This window comes from Polypterus senegalus, chromosome 11, assembly GCF_016835505.1.
Source record: "Polypterus senegalus isolate Bchr_013 chromosome 11, ASM1683550v1, whole genome shotgun sequence".
NCBI classification, from domain to species: domain Eukaryota; kingdom Metazoa; phylum Chordata; class Cladistia; order Polypteriformes; family Polypteridae; genus Polypterus; species Polypterus senegalus.
The window spans coordinates 115781174-115808398 of record NC_053164.1 but is presented as its reverse complement, the minus strand read 5'-3'; the positions used below and the strand labels follow the sequence as shown (position 1 = coordinate 115808398).

General features: G+C 36.1%; 1 protein-coding gene across 2 annotated transcripts in view; it reads right to left on the bottom strand.

The window, feature by feature from the left end:
* Positions 1-24678, bottom strand: part of LOC120539470 (metastasis-associated protein MTA1-like) — a 335861-nt gene extending 311183 nt beyond the window's left edge. Inside the window, exon 1 of one of the 2 annotated variants that reach the window (XM_039769548.1) lies at positions 24322-24678. In XM_039769548.1, the coding sequence (XP_039625482.1) occupies positions 24322-24349 (28 nt within the window). In that variant the 5' untranslated portion in view covers positions 24350-24678. The remainder of the gene's footprint in view (positions 1-24321) is intronic. The other variant, XM_039769549.1, reaches the window with a different exon arrangement.
* Between the last annotated feature and the right edge of the window lie 2547 nt (positions 24679-27225).

The following is a 27225-nucleotide window of genomic DNA, read 5'->3' as shown; positions in this document are numbered from 1 at the left end:
AATTTACACCCGATCTGACACTATTTGTTTTTCCAGGGTCACAGGGGTCTGCTGGAGCCAACCCCAGCCAGCACAGGATGCAAGGCAGGAACAAATCCCGGTCAGGGCACCAGCCGACTGCAGGGCACAAACACACACACACCAAGCACCAATGTACCTAACCTGTCTTTGGACTGTGGGAGGAAACGGGAGCACCGAGAGGAAACCTACACAGACACAGGGAGAACATGCAAACTTCAAGCAGGGAGGACCCAGGAAGCAAACCCAGGTCTCTTTACTGTGAGCCAGCAGCGCTACCACTGCACCACCGTGCCGCCCCTACATATGTTACAAACACATATTTTGTTTTTTTAGTTCAAGAAATTGGTACAGGTGTTATCACATTAGAAATGGATTATATGATAAGAATAAGTGGGGCTACATCACAGTTATATCACTATGAGGGAAAGTCAAATCATCAAGAGATAGAAAATGGAGGCTCTTATTTATCTGATTATGCTGATTTGTATTTTTATTTTTATACAGAAGATTAACAAGAATTGAGAACAGTTACACTGTAAGACTAAAAAAAGCAATAAATAATAAAGAACACTTTAAGTATTTCCTTATTTATAATGGTTGACAGAACATTTACTAAAATTTAAACTGCTGCATATAATTGTTTCCATTTACAATGTTTGCACCTGGGGATGATTCCCATGAGGACTCCCTTTATACTAACAAATCTAATGGCCATTTGGGCAGTTAGTCTAAAGTCAGGACTGTACAGAAGTCTTCCCTAAATATACATCAGTGCTTAAAATTTTAGATCATAACCTCCTTTTAATGGAGAGCAAAGAGTCTACATTTTAGACTGTACAAATATAGCTTTCAGAAAACAAATTTTTTTAATTTGACTTTTTCTTGTAGTTATAATCAACCTAACATAATACACTTCAAGTCAAATGAGTAGCACACTGCAAAAAATATTACATAGTTTACACACAACTGTTTTTCCATTTCAACAACTTGAAAACCTATTATTACAGATTTACCATTTACAAAAAGACAGCCCTCCCCTGCCACCTTAATAATTTCAAAGCAAGATATTTACCATGGTAACAACTGCCATTTCAGAATGTCTAACGATAGGCAGGCAAGCGAGAATAAAATGGACAGCCATCTATTTCCTAATTAACTTGTTAATGTAGTCATTTCTTTGTCTCTAAAACTAAACTCTAAATGGACAGGTGTCTATTTCCTAATTAGCTTGTTAATGCAGCCATTTCTTTACCACTAAAACTAAACTAAAAAGTATATTTTTGTATTAGAAATCAAATATGCATTGTGCTGCAGAAAAAAATATGTCATTCAGCAGAGCCTTTAAAACAATCCAAGCCACTTATTTATATTACATGGCACTTCATTTCTTTTGAATCAGTTAGGTAATTGTTAAAAAATATTTTCAAAAAATAAATATATCTAAATCTTAACTTGTTTTCAGTTAAACAAAATGGCATTTCTTTGTCCTGTAAGCTAATATATCCATGCCATGAAAAAGATGAAAAAGAATATTCAGTATCTCTTTTGAGGTCTCTTTATCCATTAAAGTTTTTTGTTAAGCCCGGTCAATTTCAGGGTAAACTCGTGCAAACCCAGAGTCAGTGCCAACGAATTATTAGGCAACCTAGGGTTCCACCGTCTAGAGGGGTGCTGATTTAGCAAGTCCTTATTGCTTTGTATCAGACTATGTGCACTGTGCTGTACATGCTCCGCATGCCCTTAAGACTGTGTGCCTTCTGTCTCAGCGGCACAGAATATCTTTTATTGTATCTTGTGAATTTCCCCTTGGGATAAATAATCTATCTATCTATCTATCTATCTATCTATCTATCTATCTATCTATCTATCTATCTATCTATCTATCTATCTATCTATCTATCTATCTATCTATCTATCTATCTATCTATCTATCTATCTATCTATCTATCTATCTATCTATCTATCTATCTATCTATCTATCTATCTATCTTTTTGATGTTGGGCCAAGGCTGTTAACAGATTAGCTTGGCATGACTCAATCTACCATCATCAAACAAATACATTACAAGTGAAGAAGCAACAAGAGGACAATAACTCATCAAGTAGTGTTTCAAAATGAACAGACAATAGTCACTCAATACTGCCAAAGAAAAAAGGAAGAAGGGGAGATTCAAACTAAACACAAAGGTCTGAACATTATGTGCTTGTGTATCGCTACAGTAGGACTGTGTACCTACCATTATTACCCTAAATGTAAGCTTGTAAGCTGCTGTGCTAGATAACGGATGTGCAAAGGTAGGCTATTTTTCTTTTCTTCACAAGCATAACAATGATGCTATCTAGACATCATAGGTGTCACCAAAAGATCCCTCATTCAGCCTGAAATTACCGTAATGTTATAATAATTAATCCTATTATCTAATTATGCTTCTATTGCCATATTAAGTTAATAGAAAATATACCGCCGTGTTTGATTGCACTGCACAACAAAATTTTTGCTTCTTGAACACTTTTGGGTGTTTCTTATAGATTTTTGGGTGATGATCACGAATATCACTCATCACAAACTGTTTCAGTTTTGTCATGATTTTTTCTTATATTTGTATCCAAACATTTACGCTCCCGTAAGTGACTTGTCAACAATGGTTTGTGCAGCCTGGGCATGTCCAGGCATAGAATCAGGCCAGGGTGGAATCTGTTCTGTGGAAGTTGACATCCTGGGCATGCCTGGTCAGGAGTTTGACGCTGTCTCAGCATGCTATAAAGGTGGCTTGCATACACCAATCCTGCTCATTTGGTTTATATAAATAGTCAGTGTGTGTATATAGTATCAGTATAGTAAAGTATAGTATCTGTAGCAATATAACAGTAAGTAAGTTTGATGCTATAGATGTTTTGGTGTCGGGCGATATGTCTCGTCAATGTCATAACAGCCGTGATACATTCTGCTATATCTGTGGCAAATATACACTTGCGCCTCAGAGACATTGGATGACTGCTCTTGTGAAAAAAGCTTATCATCTGTATTTCGGCTGCAAAATTGGTGATCAAGACAAGGAATGGGCGCCTCACATTTGCTGTGCAACATGTGCTGTCAGTCTGAGAGCCTGGCTCAGAGGCACTCGAAAGATGATGCCGAAGGCTGTTCCGATGATATAGTGAGAACAGAAAGACCACGTGACGGACTGTTACTTCTGTTTGACTAATGTGTCTGGTTTCCCTGCCAAAAACAAGAAGACAATTGAATATCCTAATCTGCCTTCAGCAATGAGACCAGTGCCACATGACGACAGTGTTCCAACTCTGAAACCACCAGAGGATTGGACCTTAGACGAACCAGATGAAGAAACTGCAATATAGGGTACTGACAGTGACATTGACCCGGATTTTGAACCATGCTCATCATGTGATCCACATCTGATAACACAGTCCGAATTGAACGATTTTGTCAGAGATTCAAGTCTGTCAAAAGCAAAAGCCGAGCTGCTGGGTTCAAGACTGCAGGAATGGTGTTTGCTGTCACCAGGTACAAACATTTCTGTGTTTTGAGGCCGACATCATGATATAACCAAATTTTTTGCACAAGTCGACAGTCTCTGTTTCTGTTGAGACATTGAAGTATTGTTCTCGGCCTTGGGTTGTGTGTCTCTTCATTGATTTGTCAATGTTAAGCCTGAAAGCTGTTCTGCTACACAATGGCAACATTTATCCTTCAGTACCTGTTGGCTATGCAGCACACATGAAAGAAACGTATGAGAATATGAAACTGTTGCTGAAGCACGTCCAGTATAGCAGGTACAACTGGAATATCTGTGGAGATCTTAAAGTCGTTGTTCTGTTACTAGGACTGCAGCTCGGCTATACAAAGTAATGTTGTTTCATCTGTGAATGGGACAGCCGTGCCAAAGAGTTGCACTATTCTCAACAGAACTGGTCACTCTGTGAAAAGTTACAGAAAAATGTGCCACATGAATCACTTGTCGACCGGCAAAGATATTTTTGCCTTCTCGTCACATAAAACTGGGACTCATGAATTTCGTTAAAGCACTGAACAAGGAAGGTGAAGGTTTTCATTATTTAAGACATATGTTCCCAAGAATAACTGACACCAAGATCAAAGAGGGCATTTTTGTTGGCCCTCAGATCAGACATGTTATGAGTGACAAGCAGTTTGAAGATCTGTTAGTTGGGCCAGAAAAAAATGCCTGGAAAGCCTTCAAATTCATTGTTGACAGTTTTCTGGGAAATTACAGTGACCCAAACTACATTCAGATGGTAAACAAACTTCTCAAAGCATACAAGACAATGAAGTGCAACATGTCACTCAAGATTCATTTCCTCCACTCACACTTGGACTTCTTCCCTGCAAATCTTGGTGCTGTCAGTGACGAACACGGTGAAAGGTTTCACCAGGACATTGCTACGATGGAGAAACGATACCAGGGTAGCTGGAATCCGTCAATGCTTGCTGACTACTGTTGGACACTGCAACGTGATGCACCAGACATTGAATACAAAAGAAAATCAGGAGTAAAACACTTTTAATTCTGTTGAATTTAGTAGCTTATGCGAAACATAAACGTGACTAAATACCTTATTGTCAGTAAACATATAAATGTCTATTTCTTAGAGTTCCTAAATGATGCAGTAAAACCAAAACTATATTTATGCATACCCAATAGGTACCTGTCACAATCAGCAAACTTTTCAGGAAGCAAGACTTTTCAAAAAAGTTGTTGTGCAGTGTTGTTTATACCCATGGTCATTTAATAGCAGCAATTAGTGCCATAGGTCAGTAGTATTATAATAAAAGGTAATTAATAAAGGCAACAACTAAATCTGACTTCTAGTCATTTGGTATTCAGACTTGGCAATTGCAGTTGCTGATCTTATTGCTGGACCATATTAATTACACAACTGAAAATCACTAGGCATGTAACACCTTGCAGCTGCTTGTCGAACATCCAACACAGTCATGCTTACCCCTTTTTGTGACAGCCAATAACGTGCTACTTGATAGAGCTGGCGCTATACAAATGGTTAACAGGTATGGCAATCTTGGCTTCTTTTTTTCTTTTCCCATTGTGTCATGGCACATACAACTTGACAAAGCAGACAGACAAGCTTCTCTTCTGTCTGACAGGTCCAAAACCACCATGTAAGCTTGACTAACGACAAACAGGTTTGATTTTGTGATGGAAAATCATGGACTAGTTGAAATGAGTTGCTAGGCATGATACATTACATAACTGACTTCATAACAGTGTAACACCGACTGGCTCCAAGTTGCTAAGACTATGGAAAAGAAGGCTACAAATGAAAATTGCTGTGAAACTTGATTATTACAATGTGATCTTAAAGCATAATTTATAGCACTGTGATTTATTTCATTTTAGACGTATTTTTACAATATGCAGAACCACCCTCAACTAACACATGTTCTTTCGGTGTCCAGGACAATGTTATGTCAGTTGTGAAGGTTTTGCAATTATTGTGTTATGTTTAAGTACAATGTATAAAAATAATAATAATAGTAGTAATAATAAAAGAAAAGAATGAGAACAACAACAATAATAACTACAATTACTTTGAATGTGCATTATTGCATTAAACAAAGGCATCTGTGTTGTTTACATCCATCGTCTGTACATTTAATTTGGCGTGTTTTTATTCATGGAGGGTACTGGAGAAGTTTGCCTAGTGCTCAACATAGTCCTCAACCTTTAACTGCCCATAGTCATTCATTTTTGGCCAATAGTAAGTCAAGTAAAATAATATGCAATTTGGGGAACTTCACAGAAACGCTAAACTGGGTAATAGGTTTCAGGGCTTTGGGTACATTTTTAAAATACCATAGCATCTTGAACAGAATTAGAAAACAACAGAGTATAAACAGAAGTCAACTGACAGAAGTAAAAGACAGCATATAACAGTAAACATCCTTATAGCATGTACAAAAATATTTTTCAAAGAATTAATTTGAAGAGTTTCTGAAATGTGATACAAATATTAGGCACAAAAATATTACTTCTCCAACCAAGTTCTATTTTCATGTTAATCATGTTTGCAATCAGATGCCAACTCAAGCGTCTTTCACCTCAGACAGAAATCTAATATTGCTTAAAAAATGTTTTATATGCCAGAACAGTTTACTGATTTTATTGGTTTTTCTTCCTAATTTTTTTAGATGCACTAAAACAAAGGAAAAACATATCCCTGTAGTTCCAAGAAATATTATAGAACAATATCATAAACTGCAACTATCAGGAATGCCCTATTCATATATTTGGCTCACTAATATTAAAATGTACAATACATTATAGATAGATAGATAGATAGATAGATAAATAGATAGATAGATAGATAGATAGATAGATAGATAGATAGATAGATAGATAGATAGATAGATAGATAGATAGATAGATATTTTATTAATCCCAAGGGGAAATTCAGCATATTAACCAGTACCAATAATTAATTCAACTCAGTTTATCTTTGAATATCGCTATTCACTGAGTAAACTGCACAAAGCACTGCATGTCCGTAGAAAATGCTAAGATGCCACAGCCTAAAGCAAACATTTAAATAATGTATAATGGATTTAAAAATGTAAACCAAAGATTTTTCAGAGAGTAAAATATGGTGCAGTACAAAAGACTATGTTTTTACAACAGCATGAACATAATGCACAATTTTGCAAGGTATCTTAGGAAAAGTGCAAGATTATATATTGTACATAGAAAGATCAAATTCTATAACAACAGAGAAAAAATAATAATTTCGAGTGTTTAGGTTTTGGACAAAAAAGGTAGAACTTTTTAGAAAAAGGTATTTTATTTATATTGGCCATACTCTTCTCTTAGAAATGTGTATATAAGCACATTTGCAACACAAGATTATTATTTTTTAAAATGGAAGATGACAGAAAAAAGTGCAAGTAAAAGGAAAGAGTTTATAAGATTGTTGCTCTTACTTTAAGATGTAGCTAACTCACTGCTTAAATGTCAAGCTACTTCCATTGAAGCAGTGTTAATAAATCTTCAAGGTGTTGTTTTTATAGGACAAATAAATGCTGGTGGAAGAGGCTCCAGTAACCCATGGCCCTGAATTTCATTAAGTAGGGTTGAGAATGTATTATTTCTGTAGCTGCTGGTTTATAAATTCCATAATCCTTAAAATGTTCTGCAAAGGTATCTTGCAAAACATATTTCTAACTGTCTCCAATGCGTATAATACAGTCGGCATATTCAGTAGATGATAATTCGTACATTTGGCTTTTTTTTTTTCAAAGCAAGTTCACCCTTTGCCCTTATTTCTTAAAAACACAATCTAATCAAAACAACTGCAGACTTTTATTTCTTAAAAAACACAATCTAATCAAAACAACTGCAGACTTGTAGGTTTGTTTCCTTTCATCCTTTTCTTGCATAAAACTCACAAAATAAAAAAACATACTTAAAACTATATATATGAGTACACTCACCCAGAAGAAACAGAACTCATTTTTATAGCTTAAGTCAATGCTGTACAGTGATCCCTCGCTACATCGCGCTTCGACTTTCGTGGCTTCACTCCATCGCAGATTTTAAATGTAAGCATATCTAAATATACAGTATATCACGGATTTTTTGCTGGTTCGCGGATTTCTGCGGACAATGAATCTTTTAATTTATGGTACATGCTTCCTCAGTTTGTTTGCCCAGTTGATTTCATACAAGGGACGCTATTGGCGGATGGCTTAGAAGCTACTCAATCAGAGCACGTATTACATATTAAATAAAACTCCTCAATGATATACGATATGCTTCCCGTGCGGTGCCTGATTGTTTGTTTTTCTCTGTCTATCTGACATTCTCTGCGCCTAACGGAGGGGATGTGAGCAGAGGGGCTGTTTGCACAGAGACTGTTTGCCTAGAGGATACAGACGCTCCTCTAAAAAATGCTGCTTTATCGCGGTGCTTCGGCATACTTAAAAATCCAAAAGCATGTATTGACTTTTTTCTTGCTTTTAGTTTCAAGCATATTTGACTGAGTTGACAAGTGTGGTTCTATGAATACTTATTAGAAGACGAAAAAATTGGGAGTGGTCTCCCAGAGACTTTCTTGTATACTTAAATATAGGGATGGATATTTGAGGAGTAAACAGCAAGACAATGATTATATTTTTATATTATGTACATTAAAGAACCATTAACAAAAATCAAATCAAATTAATAAAATATTGAACAATTATTATAAAAGTATAGTTGAATAAATCAGACTCGGCAGATGCATGAATAAAAGGTAAAGTACCACTTCCAGTTAACGGAAATGGCCCAAACGTTGATAGAAATCTACGTTTTGTACCTAATACTTGTATGCAAAATTTGTTGATGTAAGTGAAAGCATACTCAAGTTATCATGTTTACATAAACACACACGTAGACAAACACACAGACATAATTCCAAAAATTTTATTTTTTTTGAGGTCTAAAATGTTGAGATTCATCAAAATCTCAAAATGCAATTTTTGGATGATTACAATACTTCCCTTGTATTTCGTATACAAGAAACTAAAAAGACACCAACATTTTAAATTAATAAAAGCACATTATCCTGCTTTAGCTAAGTCAGGATTACTGCAGTTAAATTAATCAAGGATTGTGTTTTGTTTGACATTTGAATTTTCTTAACATCGGTCTTTAATATTCTTTGTTGCATTTTGAGCGAGGGTTTGCATAGCTGCATTACAACATTAGCTATCCAAGTTCAGCCCTTAATCTGGTTAACTGTCCTTAAAGAGATCACATATTCTTGAAACAGATATTTAAAATGGATGAGTGCGTGAGTAAGACTGTACTTTCATCTTATCAGCTTTTAATTTCTGCTGGAGCACCAAAGATTGTGGTATGATGTCTTAAAATATCACATTTCAATAATACAACATGTATGACATGATTCACTAATAAATCAAAATATGAAAAAATTACATTACAAAGACTTGTGTGGTACTGATGGAAATATCTGACAGCAACCAGACAGATTGCTAGCAAAGGAGGGCACTCATTCACTCGAGCAGGACAGCTTCATAAATTTTCTGATTAAGTGAAAAACTGAGTCTAGAAGAAAATGCTTATTACAGAAATACTGACAATAATTTACGTTCCAGGAGATAGCAGTTCAAATGAAATCCTGAACCAACATGCCAGCTGTCTGTATTATCATAATGTATCTACAACATAATTAATAAGGAAGGTCAAAATGGCTAGCTTAGATGCAAAATGTTTGTCATGGGCGCTCAATATAAATATTTATATATGTGTATCTGATCTTTGCAGCATCTAAGACATTTGTCAACTGAGACCACATGAAACAAGAGTTGCAGCAAAGAAGGCTTGGCACTACCTTTTTATGCTAAAAACAACAGAAGCAAAGAGATATGATTATTGTCCGCTTGGCAATTTGGCATGAAATTGCTCAAAATTAACATATATTGTAATTAACATACATTTTTTCCTGGCCACCAAATTATTTTAATGCAAGTGAAAAACCTTAGCTGTGACTGAATATGAAAGACAGAAGTGTCATTTTCCTTTATTATTTTTTTTTGTTTTTAAAAAGGGTAAAGGATTTCATGATATAACTAAAATACTAGTTAAGATGTGTACCTGCTTCCAAATGTAACTGTACCCTTTTGTTTTGCTGCAAATTCATGATGAACGAGTCATCCTTTATAGATAATTGCTATGCTATAATTGATTTTGACTACATACTATACATATATACATATATACTGTATATATATGAGGGGTGTTCAAAAAAGTTCTGCACTTTTATATTTTCATTGGCAACAGTGAAGGTAAGAGTAGTAATAGGGCATTAAAAAGTTGGTACAACGCTGGGAAAATTGCATCACAAACAAAGGTGACTATGTAGAAAAGTGATGTAATTTGTTTTTAAAATTTTTAATATAATTACAAAAAAAGTGCAGAAACTTTTTGAACGTTCCTCATATATATAAAATACATTTATGCACACATAATTGAGATTCAGTTTTTATTCTTTTATTGATTTAAAAACTGAAATAAAGATATATTTGGTCAGTTTTTTTATCACAAATAACATGCAACTAACAATATTTAACTTCAAATAATTACTATGGCCTTAGGCCTTAGGATAGGCTGCCTTTAAGGTTCCAAATAAAAATATAAATCAAGATCAACAGATCACAGAAGAAAACTGAGGTTGCAGTTTCCATCCTTTTGTATATAAAAAGTATAGTTAACCTGCTAATTTAATAGTCTATGTTCAGCTGCTTTGGTAACATGGGAGCACCATGGGTAGCACAACAGCCTCTCTGCTATAAATGGGTGCAAATCCATTTACTGTTTGCATCGTTGTTTGCACATTAGTCCTGTGGTATTTTCTTCCTCCAGTTTTCCTCAAAAAATTTGAAAGACCTTTACTGATTTGTAATTCTAAATTGGCCTAATTTGAGTATGTACTGTATGGGGAAAAGGACTAGGACTGTTTCCTGCCTTACATCACATACTGTCAGGACAGGTGAATCTGAATTGAGATTGACCATCTAAATGCAAGTTACAATATAAACTTAAAAAGATTTTCATCATACCACTGTGCCCTTTGTTAACACATTCATCCATAACAATTATAGTGGAACAATTGATAATTAAAAGCAAAAACATTCCTAACAAGAGATATGCGTCAACTTTTCCATGATCAGAAAGGCTGCATGCTTCACATTAAATTAAAAATCATAGAAACTCATTAACTTTAGCAATACGGGACAAATTACCTATGCAGGTAAATGGAATGTCATTATTGGGGAAACAAATCAAGTAACATTTTATTCTATCAAATTTAATAAATTACAGGTTTGGAAATAAAAATAAACTAACAGTATACAATTTATTTGTTAAATAACACAGCTAATATCACTAACACGAGTATCCACCAATAAATCATTTCCCTAGGTTTCTTGAGGCAGCATTTAAATGATGCTTATCAGCATTAAAAATATGCTGATGTCAATAAAATTATAGGGCGCACACAAAAAGTTCTACTAGATAATTATAACTAAACCATGTCTAAACTCTTTTTACACCTACAATTCAAAGTGACCAGTGCTAAAAAAAGCTTGCCCATAATTTTTGCCACACCATGGATTTAATCTTGCATCACATGCAGACTGTCACAACTTTTGAAATCTGTTCAATTCTGAGCAACAGGATGCTAAAAGAACAGGGAAATGGGCAATGGAAAGTTTAAAAATATACTGGGATCTGGTAAAGACTAATGACAACAGATGACCCATCCACTTTCTAATATGAATGTCTTGTTCATGCTGATGAGAAGCCTGCACGTTCCCCGGTAGCAATGGGAAAAAAGGGAACCAACCATTTATATTACAGTAAATTAGTCCATCACGGGATAGACCATGTTATTTAATATAAATCACACCAAGATACACAACAATGTTGTTTGATGACTGGTAACCTGTGGTCAATTTTAAGCCAGGCAACAGAACAAACCGATTTCTGACAGCCACATAATTACAAGCTGTGCATCCTAATGTGTCTGACTAATTAGAATTAAACAGAATACATACAATTTATTTCTAGGGAAAACGGTAATAAATATAATTTTACCTTTGTAAAAGTGTTAACAGGAAGCTTAATCATTTCTTGTTTTAATGTGTACTGTACTTCAAATTGCACCCTTATAACAATTAATGACATTCTTCCAAGCAAACTATGCACTACTAAATGAAAAAACAGTGTAAAATTAGGAAAATGTTAAAATCATATTAACAAACAGGTTTAATTTTCTTTACTTCTCTATGTAGTAAAGCATGGTTTCTAGAAGATCACTACAAGTTGAATAGTCTTTTCGTAAATAGAAACTAAGATATAATTTTTAAAAAATAGCTACTTTTTTTACTTAAATATTGGGCACAATCAACTAGTGCAATTAGGTGATCCATTTTCAGATTTAAGACAAACAAATATCAAGAATAGAGGTCAACAGGTAGTCAAATTCTACTAGGCTATTGAAATTAATTAAACCAGAAAGAGAAATTATCACTTCAGTTTGAGCAGCTCCCTTTTCTAAATGTTGTGCAGGTAGTGAATGTGACCGATTCAGCTGCTTTGCCAGTTGTAAGTAAAGGGCACAATTTCACAAGTGAGCATTTTTGCAGTCTCTGCTATAGAAGCCATTAGCACCTATGTACTGCCTATGAAAGATACTGTAATGGAACAATTACATGCAAAATGGCATTAAAATGCTATTATTAATATGCACTTTGAAACAAGTCTAGTAATTTGTTTATAATACTTTACTAATGAAATTACTGTTACCAAAGCAGTTTGCTAACAATCACTTATCAGATGCAACAAGCACTTAACAAAGATCACAAAATATGAATTAGATAATTAGAGTTACTGTACATAATGTTACATATCCGTACAAATGACGTTTTTGTCTGTTGGAGTACACTCTATTTAATGGTTCACAGAGGAAACCTAAAATATAACTTATACTAAGCATGGCAAATAAAAAACTATGCTTTGTTTGATAACGCTTTATAGAGGCCAACAAAGACATAGTTTAATTATACAGCTTGATTGTGAGGAAAGAGGCCTTATCCCCAGTGCAACCATGAACTGGATTAAAATGGGTTTCATGATATGTAGATGGAGATGTGTGGGTCATAGTTATGGGTCATGTGGCACATTAGTTACCTACCAAAAATGTATCTTTAATTGTATCACTGATACAAATGATAGGTGTCAAGCTGTCATAGTTATTAGACACAGTGAAAAACACACAGTATAAAACACACAGTATTAAAAGTGGCCTGGTATGTGAGCTGCATGCCTCACTAATCACACAACAAAAACATAGCTCAATGACTGAGATTCATTATGTGAACCTGGAAACCTGATAACTGCTGTGATTTACATCAGGAGATGCAACTCTAAGTTGGTTAAATTTTAGATCTAGGAGTAAAGAGGTCACTTGTATAGAATACAACACAAAGCTTAGTCTGAAATTCGTGTCAGAGTCACTGAAAGTGCCACACAAGCACTTCCCAGTTCATTGACTGTGGGTCAAGAAGGATCAGACTAATTAAACTCAGAGCCTATGAAATCAGGCAAGCTCAAGTGTAATTATAGAAAACTGCACAATGCCAGAGCAAGAGATGCAAAATGTAAAATAGCATCTCAGAAGACTGAATACAAATCTTTACTGCCTTTGATTTATACCATAAAGAACGTGCATTTCCATTCATATAAAATTTTAAAAAAATAAGCATGTGATTTGTGCTGATACAATAATACATAACGGAAGGAATTCAATTGTTTAACATAAAAACTGAGACACTTATTGACTTATAATGTATAATGTAATATAAAGTATTACATTAATACTTAGAAAAATCTATAAAATGATAAAAGCAGGAAAATTAAAAACTGGGTGTGTCTTCTCTTTCAGAAATGTAAAGTAAGTAATTTGATTTATTCATTCAGTTGCCTGATATGTTTATAGGTTATGGATCATTTTGGATAATATTAATTAAATACAACTAAATTTCTACAAGCCACGTTTTTTAGTAATATAACATATAAAAGAAAATAATTTCTTAAGTTATTAGTATTGTCACACACAATTCCTTTAAAATATATTGAATAAATATACATTATTTGCAATAATGCATTGTGATATTAAGATAATTATTTTCCAAGTGATTTCTCCCCATACACAATCTCTTAAAAAGGTTTTGTGTTTAGCAAACATATTTGAATTCTTGTACAGAAATATACAAGAATTACTGTGGGTGTCACTTTTTCAAACAATCAAAGAAACATGAATCAATCACACTAATGACTGGTACTACTGCTAGTATTATTCTAAATTATTATGATGATCTTTTCTTACTTGTAAGAACAAATACTTCACAAACTGATGTTATCCAATGAGGAGCATATTTCCTGCCCTTTGCAATTAGACTAATATATGACCAGCAAAAACAATAACAACAAAAAACAGCTTCCTAAACTTTATTCAAAAATTACACAGTAAACATGATGGGAAACCTTGTTCTAATACAGAATTAGTCAAATATAATCTAAATAAATCTGGAAAACTTTCAGCTTCTTACCTTCACTATCTCCGGATAGATAGATAGATAGATAGATAGATAGATAGATAGATAGATAGATAGATAGATAGATAGATAGATAGATAGATAGATAGATAATTCAACAGTCGCACAAAACATGCAGCATGCTCGATTAAGGATTAATTAGATGCCTTGTTTCTCCCTATATTACAAAGATATAAATATTCAGAATTCTGTGTTTCACTTCCAATAAAAGAACTGGATTTAAGAGTTCAAGATTCTTTTCATGCTGCAGGCATAAACAGTTGTACTATGAGATCTGTATTTGTAAATTGACTTGAGATTATTTTCACAGTAACAAGGCAGGATTCAAAAGACAGGTTGACTATTTTTAATTTGAAAGATACGAAGAACCTACTCAAGAGGTGCCAGTGTGTCCATATACTGATGAGAAAGAAAGAAAATGCTATATTATGCAGACAGAAGCGAGTGATATTTGAGTGCTGGCTTTGTATTCGCTAAAAAGATGATAGTTAAGAGACTGCATTGTTGAGGCTAATGAAGCACCAGGGTCTGAGGCTTAGTTAATGCTTTCACACTGACTTTTTAAATTAATATTATGTATAAAAGAACTTACTTGTGTATATGTGCACAAAGAGAGATGGAATAAATGAGCTAATGGGTTATACCTCTACTGTAGTCCTATAATTTAATAGTTTATACCTCGAGTCCTAAGTATCAAAGTGATTTCTGTGAGAAAAATTTCATTGATTCTTCATACATAAACAGTTACCTATGAACACATATTGTCTCATACATAAGATAAAAACACTTTTTTTATAAAAGAACATCTTGTATTTAGTGGCGTATAAAGGTGAAGATATTTCTACCCTTATGTCTCTTGTATTATTTCCTTTTGAAAGTTTTGATTTAAAAAAACTTGCATCTCAATCTTATGAGGACGGGACATGTGACAGTTGAAACCTTTTTTTTTTTTACATTTTATTGATTTTAATTAAAATCAAATAACATTCCATACAAGCAAGTCAAATTTAACAATAACAAATCAACCCCCACCCATGAGATAGAGAGCAAGGTCAGCAGAGTAAAACTTTATAAACTAGTAAAAATAATTAAATAGGTAAATTAATAAATGAATACAATTAAATAGAATAAGAAAGAGGGGAGACAAGCTGCTTCCTCAATTTAAATGCTTATTCTAAAATGTTATTTATTAGATCCTGACAGGTTTTTAAAAATGGTTTGTACAGATCCTCTAAGTGAGAATTAGATTTTTTTCCAATTTACACACTGACTTAAAAATAGGTTTAAAATACGATTCTTCCAGCTGAGCAAGATAAGTCTACATGCTAATAGTGAAGTAAAAGCGATTACAGTTTGTTTGTCTTTCTCCACTTTAAGCTAGGCGTGTGCGATATACATCGTTTACGATTATATCTTAATTGCTGTTTTAACGATGTGCGGAATTAAATTATCGAGTATGTAACTCGCTTTGCAAAAAAAAAGAGTTAATTCACTAATGCAACAGTATAGACCACTGCGCGTGCGCAAAGCGAGTTGCGTAGGCGCGAACATCCAGCAGGCTGCAAGTTAGCGTCGCTCTCTGCCTCAAAATGGGTGAACAAACAGCACCAGATGATAGAACAGCCATGCCATCTACGTTGTCAGAGTTAATTGCCAGACATCGTTCATTCTCACTTGCATGGCAGTGGTTTGGTTTTGAAAAGATTGATGTTGCTCAAAAGATGGCAATCTGCAAACTATGTGGTAAACCGGTTGCAGTTAAAGACAGCTCGACAACTAATATGTTTCACCATTTGCGAACTAACCACCGCACGGAATACGAAGAATACGAAAAGCTTAAGGAGCCAACTGTCCAGCACAAGTCTAAAGTAACCAAGGTACAAGCACAAAACCACACTCGGCAAACATTAGCAGACTAATTCTGCAAAAAATTGCCTTACGACAAGAAAAGCAACAGATGGCATGACATAACAAACACCGTCACCAATTACATCGCAAAAGATATGGTGCCAATTCAAGTGGTTGAGAGAGATGGTTTCAAACAGCTACTGAATACTTTAGACCCAAGGAACACACTGCCTGGCCGACATATTTCAGTCAAACAGCTCTGCCTAAGGTGTATGATTCGTGTCGCCAAACTCTGACGCATAAACTGCAAAAGGTTTCACATTTTGCCACAACAACGGATTTATGGTCAAGCCGAACATCCGAGCCATACCTTTCCATAACGGTGCATTTCATTGACGAAAACTGGCAACTGCAAAGCTTTTGTTTGCAAACATCCTACTTCCCACAAGATCACACTGGCGACATCATTGTGCAAGGTCTGAAAGATGCGCTGGTATCAAGGTCACTGCGAGAAGACCGCATGGTTTGCATGACAACCAACAGTGGGGCTAACGTTGTCAGTGCACTACGGATTAATAACTGGAAGAGGCTACCTTGTTTTGGGCATAGGCTTCATATAGCGATTGGTGCGTAATTTGGGGTTCCTCTATAAAATGCAGTTTAGGTTAAAATGATCTTATTTATTATGATGTTTAAAAATACAAAAAGACCTGATTAGTAAAGCTTATAGAGGACAAAAATATAATTCAATATAATTTGAAATAATACATTACATTATCTTGGAATTATCGTTATTGTCAAAGTCCCAGAAAATATCAAGATATATTTTTTTCCAATATCGCACACCCCTACTTTAAGCCCATCTGGAAGTACACCAAACACAACAGTTAGTGGAATAGGAGTGATTGTGACACCAAGGCTGCCTGAAACACATTTAAAGATTTTGTCCAAAATTATGTTAAATTGGTGCATGCCCAAAACACATGGCCCAATGAGGCTGGAACTTGACTGCAATGTACACAGGTTGGATCTTGCCTTGGAAACATTTTGGACAATTTTAAACAAGACAGATGAGCTTGATATATAATTATAAGTTGAATAACTGTATGCTTTGCGCATATGGAGCTTGAGTAAATTCTGTGCTTTGCTACCTTCCACTCCTTTTCTGAGATGTTGAGTGAAAGATCCTTTTCCCACTTTACTCTTGGATCTTTGAAAGGGAGGGACTGTAAAATGTTTTTATATATTACATACATGTTGCCCGAGTCCTCAAGATTGATCAATATTTTTTCCGGCATAGAGGTAGGTGGGATGTGAAGAAAATTGGACAGGTTTAGTTTAACAAAGTTTCTAATTTGAAGGTAGTGAAAGAAATGTGTTGCTGAAAAGTTACATTTTTAGTGTAATTGTTCGTAGGATGCAAAGACGTTGTCTATGTACAGTTCTCTAAGTGATTTAATCCCGAAAGTGTTCCAGACATTAAAAACTGCTTACATTTGAGAGGGTGGTCCTCATGCAGGGGTGCCACAGATAAAAGCTTCTCTATCTTAAAATACTTTCTACACTCATTCCATATTCTGAGAGACAGTAGAAACCTTGATTGTAAGTTTCACGTAATCAGTTAAACCTCAGCTGTTTTATCTTGGAAGGCTCTTCCCCATATTTATTTGCATGCACTGCATACCCAAAATAGCATTTAAAGAAACAGCAGCACAACAGAAAAAACAGATCTCTGCCAGGCTACAATTGCTTCATTCAAAAGATTTCTGCTATGCTAAAAGTTTGAGTATTCTTTAAAGATTCAGTCACGTTTAATCCAATATTTGACTTGTATGATGTACTGAAAACTTCTTAAAACTACAGAAATGATTCAGGAAAAGACTTTTTACCAACTATAAAACTTACCACGGGCAAATACTTTATATAGAAAAGCATATCCCCTACAAAGAAATTAAAGTTTCAAAATATCTCATCGGATGCCTTATCTTTATGCGCTAGATGCCCTAAACCAGATATGAGGTAAGTTAAAATACATTCTGTAACTTTCTCAAAATTACGTAATCCAATTCAAGGTCATGGACCATATGCTGGCAGGACAGGGTATGTTGCAAAAATCAATTCAGGATGGAAAGCCAGTGTCAAATGCAAGGAAAGATATTACAAAAAATCACAGTCTTACGCCAATAAACAAAGACTGCGCTTTGCGACAACTTGAGATGTGCTTACAGGACAGATCTAAATATTTCAAAATATCCATTTAAGAGATATTAGTATTTTTATTATTCAAAAACAAGAAAAACAAACTTTAAATATGAACATGCATGCCACTGCTAAGGATGATTAGCATACATGTACACTTCACACTTGGATGAAGTGTGCAATATTGAAAGCTTTCTAAAGCAGTTACATACTGGATATTATTTTAACTCTGTATCTTGCTAAATTTCACTCTTATGGGAGTCCTGATGTACAAGGGACATTCAAAAAGTTTCAGGATTTTTTAACTCTGTTTATTAAGAATTTCAAAAACAAATTACATCACTTTTCTAAATAGTCACCTTCGTTTGCAATGCAATTATCCCAGTGTCGTACCAACTTTTTAATGACCAATTACTACTTCTCCCGCCTTCCAAAGAAAATATAAAAGTGCAGAAACTTTTTGAATGTCCCTCATATAAACACATGCACTCCCCAGAAAGAAAAAAGAAATCAGTAGAAATATATATAAATATATATCTAGATATATATAAAAAAAAACAATAAAATCAGGCGTTGGAAGGATATTAAAGAAACATTTCATTTCGGAGTGTCATAATTATGCATTACTTAAAATAATCAGAATATATTTGACAAATACACATTATTAAATAGTTCTGGTGACTTATTTATTTTTCTGTTTCATGGTAACACTCTCTTGCATGCATTTCATTGCTTAGGCTCAAATTTTATTATTCTGGCAGTATCTATTTCAATGATGCATAAGGCATGCAAGTAAGAATTTCACTGTGTGTACAGGAACACTGCTTCACCTTCAATAAAAACATTATATTATATAATTTTAAAGCACTGCGCTTCACTTAAAAAATAGTTTGGAAAACAGAACATGAATGATACTGTCAGAAATAATAACTTGACAGGATCTAGTATGTCAAGAAGATATCTTTGACAAAAAGAGGGAAAAGGTGATAAAAGCATAAAGACCACACGGACAGACAGCAATACTCTAGACAAGGTGCTACTGAAGAAGAAAATTTGCTGTTGCTTCAGTACAACATGCGATGACAAACAAAATGAGGACTACAGTCTTAGACTACAAACTACATTAGATGAGACAGAAAAATGATGAATAGAATGTACTGTAGTAAAGATGAGCCCCATGACAAAACACTTGAGGTGCAATGTCCTATAGTTGCTGCTGAGCACACAGGAAAAATCCTCAGGCCCAGTGGCAGCTGGTGAAAAAAAAATGGGTGAGGGAGCAATGTTTGGAGGGACAAATTGAAGCAGCACTTATCTATCATACTGTGCATTTCACATATATCTATCTGTCTATCTATTATATGCTCCTGTTAACATCTATTTAATATATAGTGCCTTTCATATCTATCTATCCATTTGGTCATTCCACATGGTCGCGTACTCCTCATCATAGTGTCAATGTACATCTTGGCCTGTCCAGTACCAGACCCATAGGACAAATCCAGGTTAAAATGTATTACACCTTTTCCATCATGCTGCCCAATCTGATGCCAGCTTTCCCATTTCTACTGTGGTCCAAAATTTCAGTCTGTGACATCCATAGTCCTGTTATTCTTCCCATAATTTGCCCTATTGATGTGGAAAGGAACAGATGCATCTGCAACCCAAATTTTATACCACACTTGTCTCTAAATTGCCCAATTCTCTGCGACCTTTCCCAGTTCCCAACCTGCCAAAACCCACACCATAGTGCCCGCACCCCCACCTCCTTAATCTTCCAATAACATGGACTTCCATCTGCCCTATAACACATCCATATCTTAAGTCCAATCCAAATCTTATTCTGCTAATAGAGTGCCCAGTTCTAATTGGCCATTTCCACAGTATTCCAGAAATCCACATCATACAAAATCTAGTCCTCTGATATTTTCCAGTTTATCTTTTACCACACCCACATAGTCATTCCTATCCTAATTTTACTCTACACTTGCTGCCAGTCTACCAAGTCCTACGTAGGTTTGCCAGGCTTAACTCACCAGGGTGCAAATTCACACTGTAATTTCCACAGACCCCAAAATCTTAAAAAACACAACTCATTCCACAATGTGTCTTGTACTACATCCACAGGACAAGTCCAACCTAAATCTTATTCTGCCTTTACGATCAGGAGACCTATATTTCCCTGCACAGTAATTTCTCAATTACCTTCTGATTAAACTGAGTCATTTCCCTAAGCCTGCCAAAAAAAATAGACTATTGTCTGCAGTGTTTCCCAACCTTCTTTTCTGAAGTAGCATGCTTTTTGTAACCAAAATCATCACAAGCCACACCACTATTTTACTAACCACAAACACATTCTATCTCACACACATGCTCAACTGCTTGAAGGGGTGGGACTACCAAAGAAGCCAGTAAAGATGCAGATCTGAGATTAGCATATGCAGATACATCACTTTAGTGACCACTTTGGTGGCATCTCCAAGCAGCCTTGCCCCTTTGCCCATCCCTCTTGCTCGGGGCAACTAATATGCACACTATCCACCAGCCCTGTGAGGCTTGCGGCTGACCACATACCCAGGGCAGATGGACTCTAGCAGCCAGGAGACACGTTTGAAGTACTCTAACATGGTGATCGTGGAGCTGCTTTTGCACCAGGTAGACCTATCCTCCAAGATGACTGATGCCACTTTCATGCTGCTTGCATTTTTTAGAAACATATTTTAGGTCTCATACCTCCATCATTGTCCACAAGGCTTCAGTACTGACACTTTGAAACAGCAAACAGGGAAAGCAAAAAATGCATTACTTACACTACATTTAGTTAGCCAACTCAGTTTGTCATAACAACAGCATGAAAAAGTCTGTACGTAAGCTGGTCCTCGATCACTTGCCTGCTGCTGAATTCTTATGTCAGGTCCAAGCTCCTTTATCTTCTTTTTTCTTAAATTGAGCAATTTATGGTGGGGTGTATCCTTAAAGAAATAACCTAATTTTCTTTGATTTCTGTAGTTCCACTTGAATTCGCCATCCCCATAAAGTTGTGCTCGCTCATCTGTAGTTACGCTAATGGCAGGTGTGAACTGTGAACCATTGACATGAACATGAAAGGGTGCGTTGATGACTGTCCAATCACATTAGATTAAAAAAAAATCCTAAAACAATACTAATTTGTGGCCAGTAAATGTGGGGGCGCAGAGAGGGTCGTGTCTGGAAAAATGTGAAAGTAACCAATTAAAGTGCAGCCTCAGGTCACCTGCTTGCCAAAGGATCAATGACTTACATACAATCTCATTTGGCAACTGCCTTTCACTAAATAAATATAGGTATTCGCAAAGAAATTAAACAAATACAACTCAGAACAAATTTTTAATGGATGTTTCACTGACACCAGGCACATTATGCAAATAAACAAATTTATTTCATTATTATTTTGCATTACCTAATTAATTAAGTAGAGTTTTTTAAATTATTTTGGAGGAGGGGCGGCACCATAAATTCAGACCACACCAGTTTCTAAATAGATAATGCTAAGCAAATAATTTACCTTCAGCAAACCAAGTCATTATGTTATGAATACAGTAAACAACTCTAGCCACGAAAGTCACTGAATGCAATGCTGACTTGTATTTCCTTAAATATTTAATCTTTATGATTCTAAGAATACTAATTATCCAAAACACTGAAAAACATTAGATCTAGATGATCAACTTTCCACAACCATCCAAAAACTGCTGAAGCAGGAATCAGACTGCTTCTTTGAAACAGCAAACAAGGAACAGGATGATGCATTGTTATCTTTCAGTCAAACTGCACATACTACACACATTACTTAGTATTTGGGTACACCGATAAACTAATCGACAGTGACTAATGTGCCGATACCACTCAGATTGATTATGAAGATTATGCTAAATGGAGGCATTCTGTAAATGCTAGGAGGGTCACAGTGTGTCTGCAAGTGTTTGTTCTGCATGTGCTTAATGACAAATGATCATCATGACAAATAATCAGCTTATCAGCAAATTAATTAAACTAAGTACCTCTTGCCATTCTGGGTGTTGTCCTATTGGCCGTGTTTGTCAAACTGCACAAACTACACACATTACATTGAATTTGGGTACACCGATAAACCTAACATGTTATTTGCCGATACCAATCAGACTGACATTGATTAGCCTAAACGGCGGCACTATGTAAATACTAGGAGAGTCACAGTGTGTCTGTAAGTATGCCTCGTGACAAATGATCAGCTTATCGTCAAATGAAATAAACTAAGCGCGCTCTTGCCATTCTGGATGTTGTCCTGCTGGTCGTGTTTTGTCAATGGGGGCGCTTTTCTACGAGACAAGACTGGGAACATCCCCGCGTACCGCATAGTATATATGCAAATATTACACTGAGCGTATACACCGAGATATAAAGATATGCAGTAGATATTAATAAAGAGAAGGCTCGTAATTTGTTAGATGACGACAAAAATGCAAGCAAGTCTAGTGCACGATCGATCGATCTGTCTTTATTGTGGTGTGGTTATTTTAGCTCCCGCATTTGTATTAGGATCAAATGCATTATGGATACCAGAATTTACAATAACAATGTGCTAATTTATGGCTGCTAACGCCGTCGTCAACCGTTCGCAACTCGGATTTTGCTATATAATTTAAGTACAGCCGACAACGACTTGTAAACGTGTGGTAATCCCTTTCTTAAATGTGTGTGTGTGTAAGCAGAAACATTTTCTTCCTTGTGAACATCGATCAAGTAGCACAACATTTTACTAAAGCATAAGCCGTAATAAGCCCAAAGATTGTTCGCAAACCAATGCCAGCAGCTGATATGAGTCCTGTTCCCTAATACTTTGCTCAATTCAAAAATTGTTTTCAATTACGTTTTTTTTTCAAAACATCAATAAGCACTTAAACTGCTCGCACATTCTCGAGCACACACGCACGGTTGTACAGTCGGCCCGCACGCTTCCCTTACTGTGGGTGGCGTGCATATGCGAAAAGACTACAGTGAAGGGAGGAGGGCGTTCAACATCGTCACATTTTTCATTCATAAGAACTGACTAGCCGGTGTGTGTTCCGCCATATCGACATTACACTGCACAACGCCTTCATTTTAGTGCTCGGCAGGAGTCTGTCTGTAAATAAATATGCGCCGCGCTCGCGTGCCCCTGCACCCGGCCCACCCCCCTGCACGCTGCCTTGAACTTATCCTCCAGACCTACGTTAAAGCGGTGGTGTGAATTACAAGTCCACCTAAACTGAACTGAAGCAGCCTTTCACCCGCCACCCCCTCCTCTCGCTAGTACTCACGCTCCCCGCCGCGCAGCAGCAGCTCTCAAGCACTAGTTATATAACAGTAACCCTCAAATGCACGCAGCCCGACACGGCGGTAAGAGCATCGCTGCGCTCCACTCTATCCAGCCAAGGCACGTTCACTTCACGCCTGCTCCATCGACTCACCTTCCAACGAGATTACAGGACCAACGTATGTAAAAGAAAAAAAATCGACAATTATGCATTGTTGATCTAATTTTAATGGCACGTTGGCATTTTCAGTTTTCTTTAAATCCACGTCCCGCGTGCATCAAATTCTATAAAAAGTATGCCGTTGGGGCGAAATGTCTAAAAATAACCCCTGTTTGAAAATAACTCCTTGTCGTCTGCTCACTCCTGTGCCAGGATGCCTACGCCGCGCAGTGTGCTGATAATAATGCCATTGTGTTACACAAATGGCTTCTTCCAAGGAGAGCGCGGAGGACAGAGAGCGAGCGACCGACTGAGGGGAAGAAAAGGAGAAAACGCACTTCTGGGGCACTTTTTATTTTCCGTACATTAAGCATCGCCTGTCACTGTACTTAAGGGTGTTTGAAAAAAGTGAAATGGCCTCCTTTTTGTCTCAACAAAGTTCGCTATGTTCGCGAATGCATGCTCATTGCTGAACATTTTTTTTTCCAAAAGCAATTCAGACACCACAATAAAACATTCCGTTTGTATCCACGGCGCAAAATCGCCCACTCCACACACCTTCCTTGCTCAGTCTTTTTTTCACTTTTGGGAGCCTTCAAACTTACCCACCTCCAACCCTGTACATGTTTGCTGCCATCTTCCGCTCTGTCAAATTAAAAGAAAATACAAAAAGGGCGAAGGAAATAAATTAAATGTGCAAATTAAAAAAAAAAAGATCCGCAGCCTGCTTTTTTTTAGCTCAAAAGCAGATATTACGGAGACGGGGCTCCATGCGATTAATCCGTCTTCACCTGCTATTCCGTTAGCCGCATTAAAATACCGGACGGAGATCTCTGTTTTTTACATATTATTTATTTTTTTACGTGTGTCTCTCTGTCCGACTGTCTTCTTTTTTACTCTCTGACGTCTGAACCATAATCTTCGACAATCTTGAACTCTTTAACCCCTTCACGTCCAGTTATGCATTGAGAGGGAAATCAATATTATTAGAATCGCAAAACAACACAATCTTAAGCACAGGCTAAAATAAAACGATTTTACTTAAATGGCGTTCCACACACGTTACCATAATCGACTACAGAACCACGGTGGACGAAAACTTTGGAAAGAAGAATCAAAGGGGAAAAAAAAAACTTACAAAAAGTTGCGCATACGTCTCTCATTCATTCTCCGTGAGAAACACTCGTATGCGTCCGATAAACATATTCTAACTAATTCTAGATTTACTGATAATCCGTAGTGTGTTTTGGTGTTATTTGCAATCTTTTAGGAAGAGACGTCTGCCTGTAAGTGCGCCTGCTTTTGAAAAGGTTACATAATTTTTAAAGGTTTAATGTTCAGTTGAACAAAAGCGTAAAAGTTTTGTACAAAACCTTCAAACCATGTCAAAATCGAAACTCTAGTCGAAAGAAGTGTGCCCAGTCCTAACTCAGATAGATAGATAGATAGATAGATAGATAGATAGATAGATAGATAGATAGATAGATAGATAGATAGATAGATAGATAGATATGGAGGTACAAACTTTTCACTGTTCGTCTCAATTTATATTAAATCAGTCACATTACACAACGCTGAATACCACACAAATGCTTAGTAAAGAAACGTCCATCTACCATCAGACCCTCTTAATCCACCGTGAGCCGAACCCTATTCCACCAGAAAAGCAGTAACGAAGACAGGATGAAGCAACAGCCTGTCTATTGAGTTACTAAATACTTCTCATTTATTTATAATCACTAGTACAGTTCTAGGGTCTCATGAACACATCGTACAAAAATAAATGTGATAAAAATACCTTTTAAAAGGAAAATGAAACAATCAACTATGAAATTGACTAGCTATAATATATGTGTTGTGCAGTAACAGAATTAAAATAAATGTGTTTATAGACTTATACTTCTTGATCGCTAACGGTAAAACTTCAATGACTTACTTTGCATAACTTAGATAAATCTTTCCATTGCCTTTTGCACCGTTTCGTTTGGACAGTTACGTCTGCAACACTTTTTTCGCAATGATAAGTTTCTTTTAGACTGATCTAGGGGTTCCCTCCCCGTTTATTTCCTTAGGGTTATTTGTTTGTTTTCGTAAACTCGTTTCTTTTACATATTAGTGAAGTCTCCAAAAGCACCGCTTCTCTTTTTACGGGCAGCACGCTCGTTGCGTTTTAGCGCACACGGGGTTAATTTCAACCCCGCAGTTTACTGTGACGTCCCTTAATAGGTGAGGTCAGATCTGCAGACAACACATAATTCAACTTAAAAAAATATTTTATGCATACACGTAAATGTTTTGTCCACGCCAAGTGCTCTTTGTGTTGATCACTCCTTAAATAAGAAAGTACAAGAACCTGACTAACGGAGGGACATAAAGAGGTTTAAATTGTTAAAAATAGAACAAAAGAAAACTGACTTCTGTTGTGCACACACGCACACAAAAAAGAAGTGGAAGAATACGTTTTAATTTAAACAGCGGTGACGAGGTCCTGTTCTTCACGGTAAGTGATGTGGCTGCTATCCGTCCGCGCCTATATGAAAATAAAGTAGTTACCCTGTTGGCACGGAGTCAATATCCATCCGGGTATCAATAGAGCAAAGAGTGGGAGAGCCAGCGCGAATCCATTGAAATCTGCATGATTTCTATTAAAAGGCGGGGCTAGCCGTTAGCAGAAACACACGCAGCACACTAGAGACAGCTACAGTTCAGAAAAGTCAGGCGAGCAGAATTTCCATCCAGTGACCCACTGCAATCTCTTCAAAAGCGCTGTCCAGCCTTCCAACCATTATTAAACTGACTTATGGTGTGCAATCGTTAATAAATCTTGTTGAAAGCAAATGGATTGTTTTTGCAAATGACCAGGTTTCCTGCTCTGCAACATTAAAAGGTAGCATACACAGCGAGCTAGTGCTGCAAATCTCCTGAAATTGCCACTTTTTTCTCACTATTTCTTTGGTGATTGCTTTCTTTTCCCCAACCACAGCTACTGTATTCTTGCTTAACTGTAAGCAGTCACTGTACTGTGATGATCTTTTTTTATTCATTATATATATTTCCCACTGTTTATTCCTTACTGTTAATATTTAAGTGTTATTTTCTCTTTAATACTGTATTACCCTGGTCTTCCTTTTAAGTGTTATTTATTGCTTGTCTCTTTAATATTAAGTTTGGTCTTTCTTGTTAGCTGCTGTGTTTAGGTCCAACAACCCAGATGCAGCTCATTTAGGAAAAACGGGTGTGGATGGGATGGAGATCTTGGTAGTTGCAACATTTAAATGTCTGCAGAGGTGACGACGGAGCAGCAGACTGGCACAGACTGGGATTCTGCAGATTAAAATGACCACTATCTTTTCTTTTTAAGCACTAACATATTACCTAAAAGACTAAGTGTTCTGAGTAAGCTCTGTGTCTGTCACTTTGGTCTCAAAGGTAACTTGCTAACAGGTACTGTATGTGTCTCATTGACTATTTTTATTATTCTGCAAAATATAGTTTTATTTGTAACAAGAATAT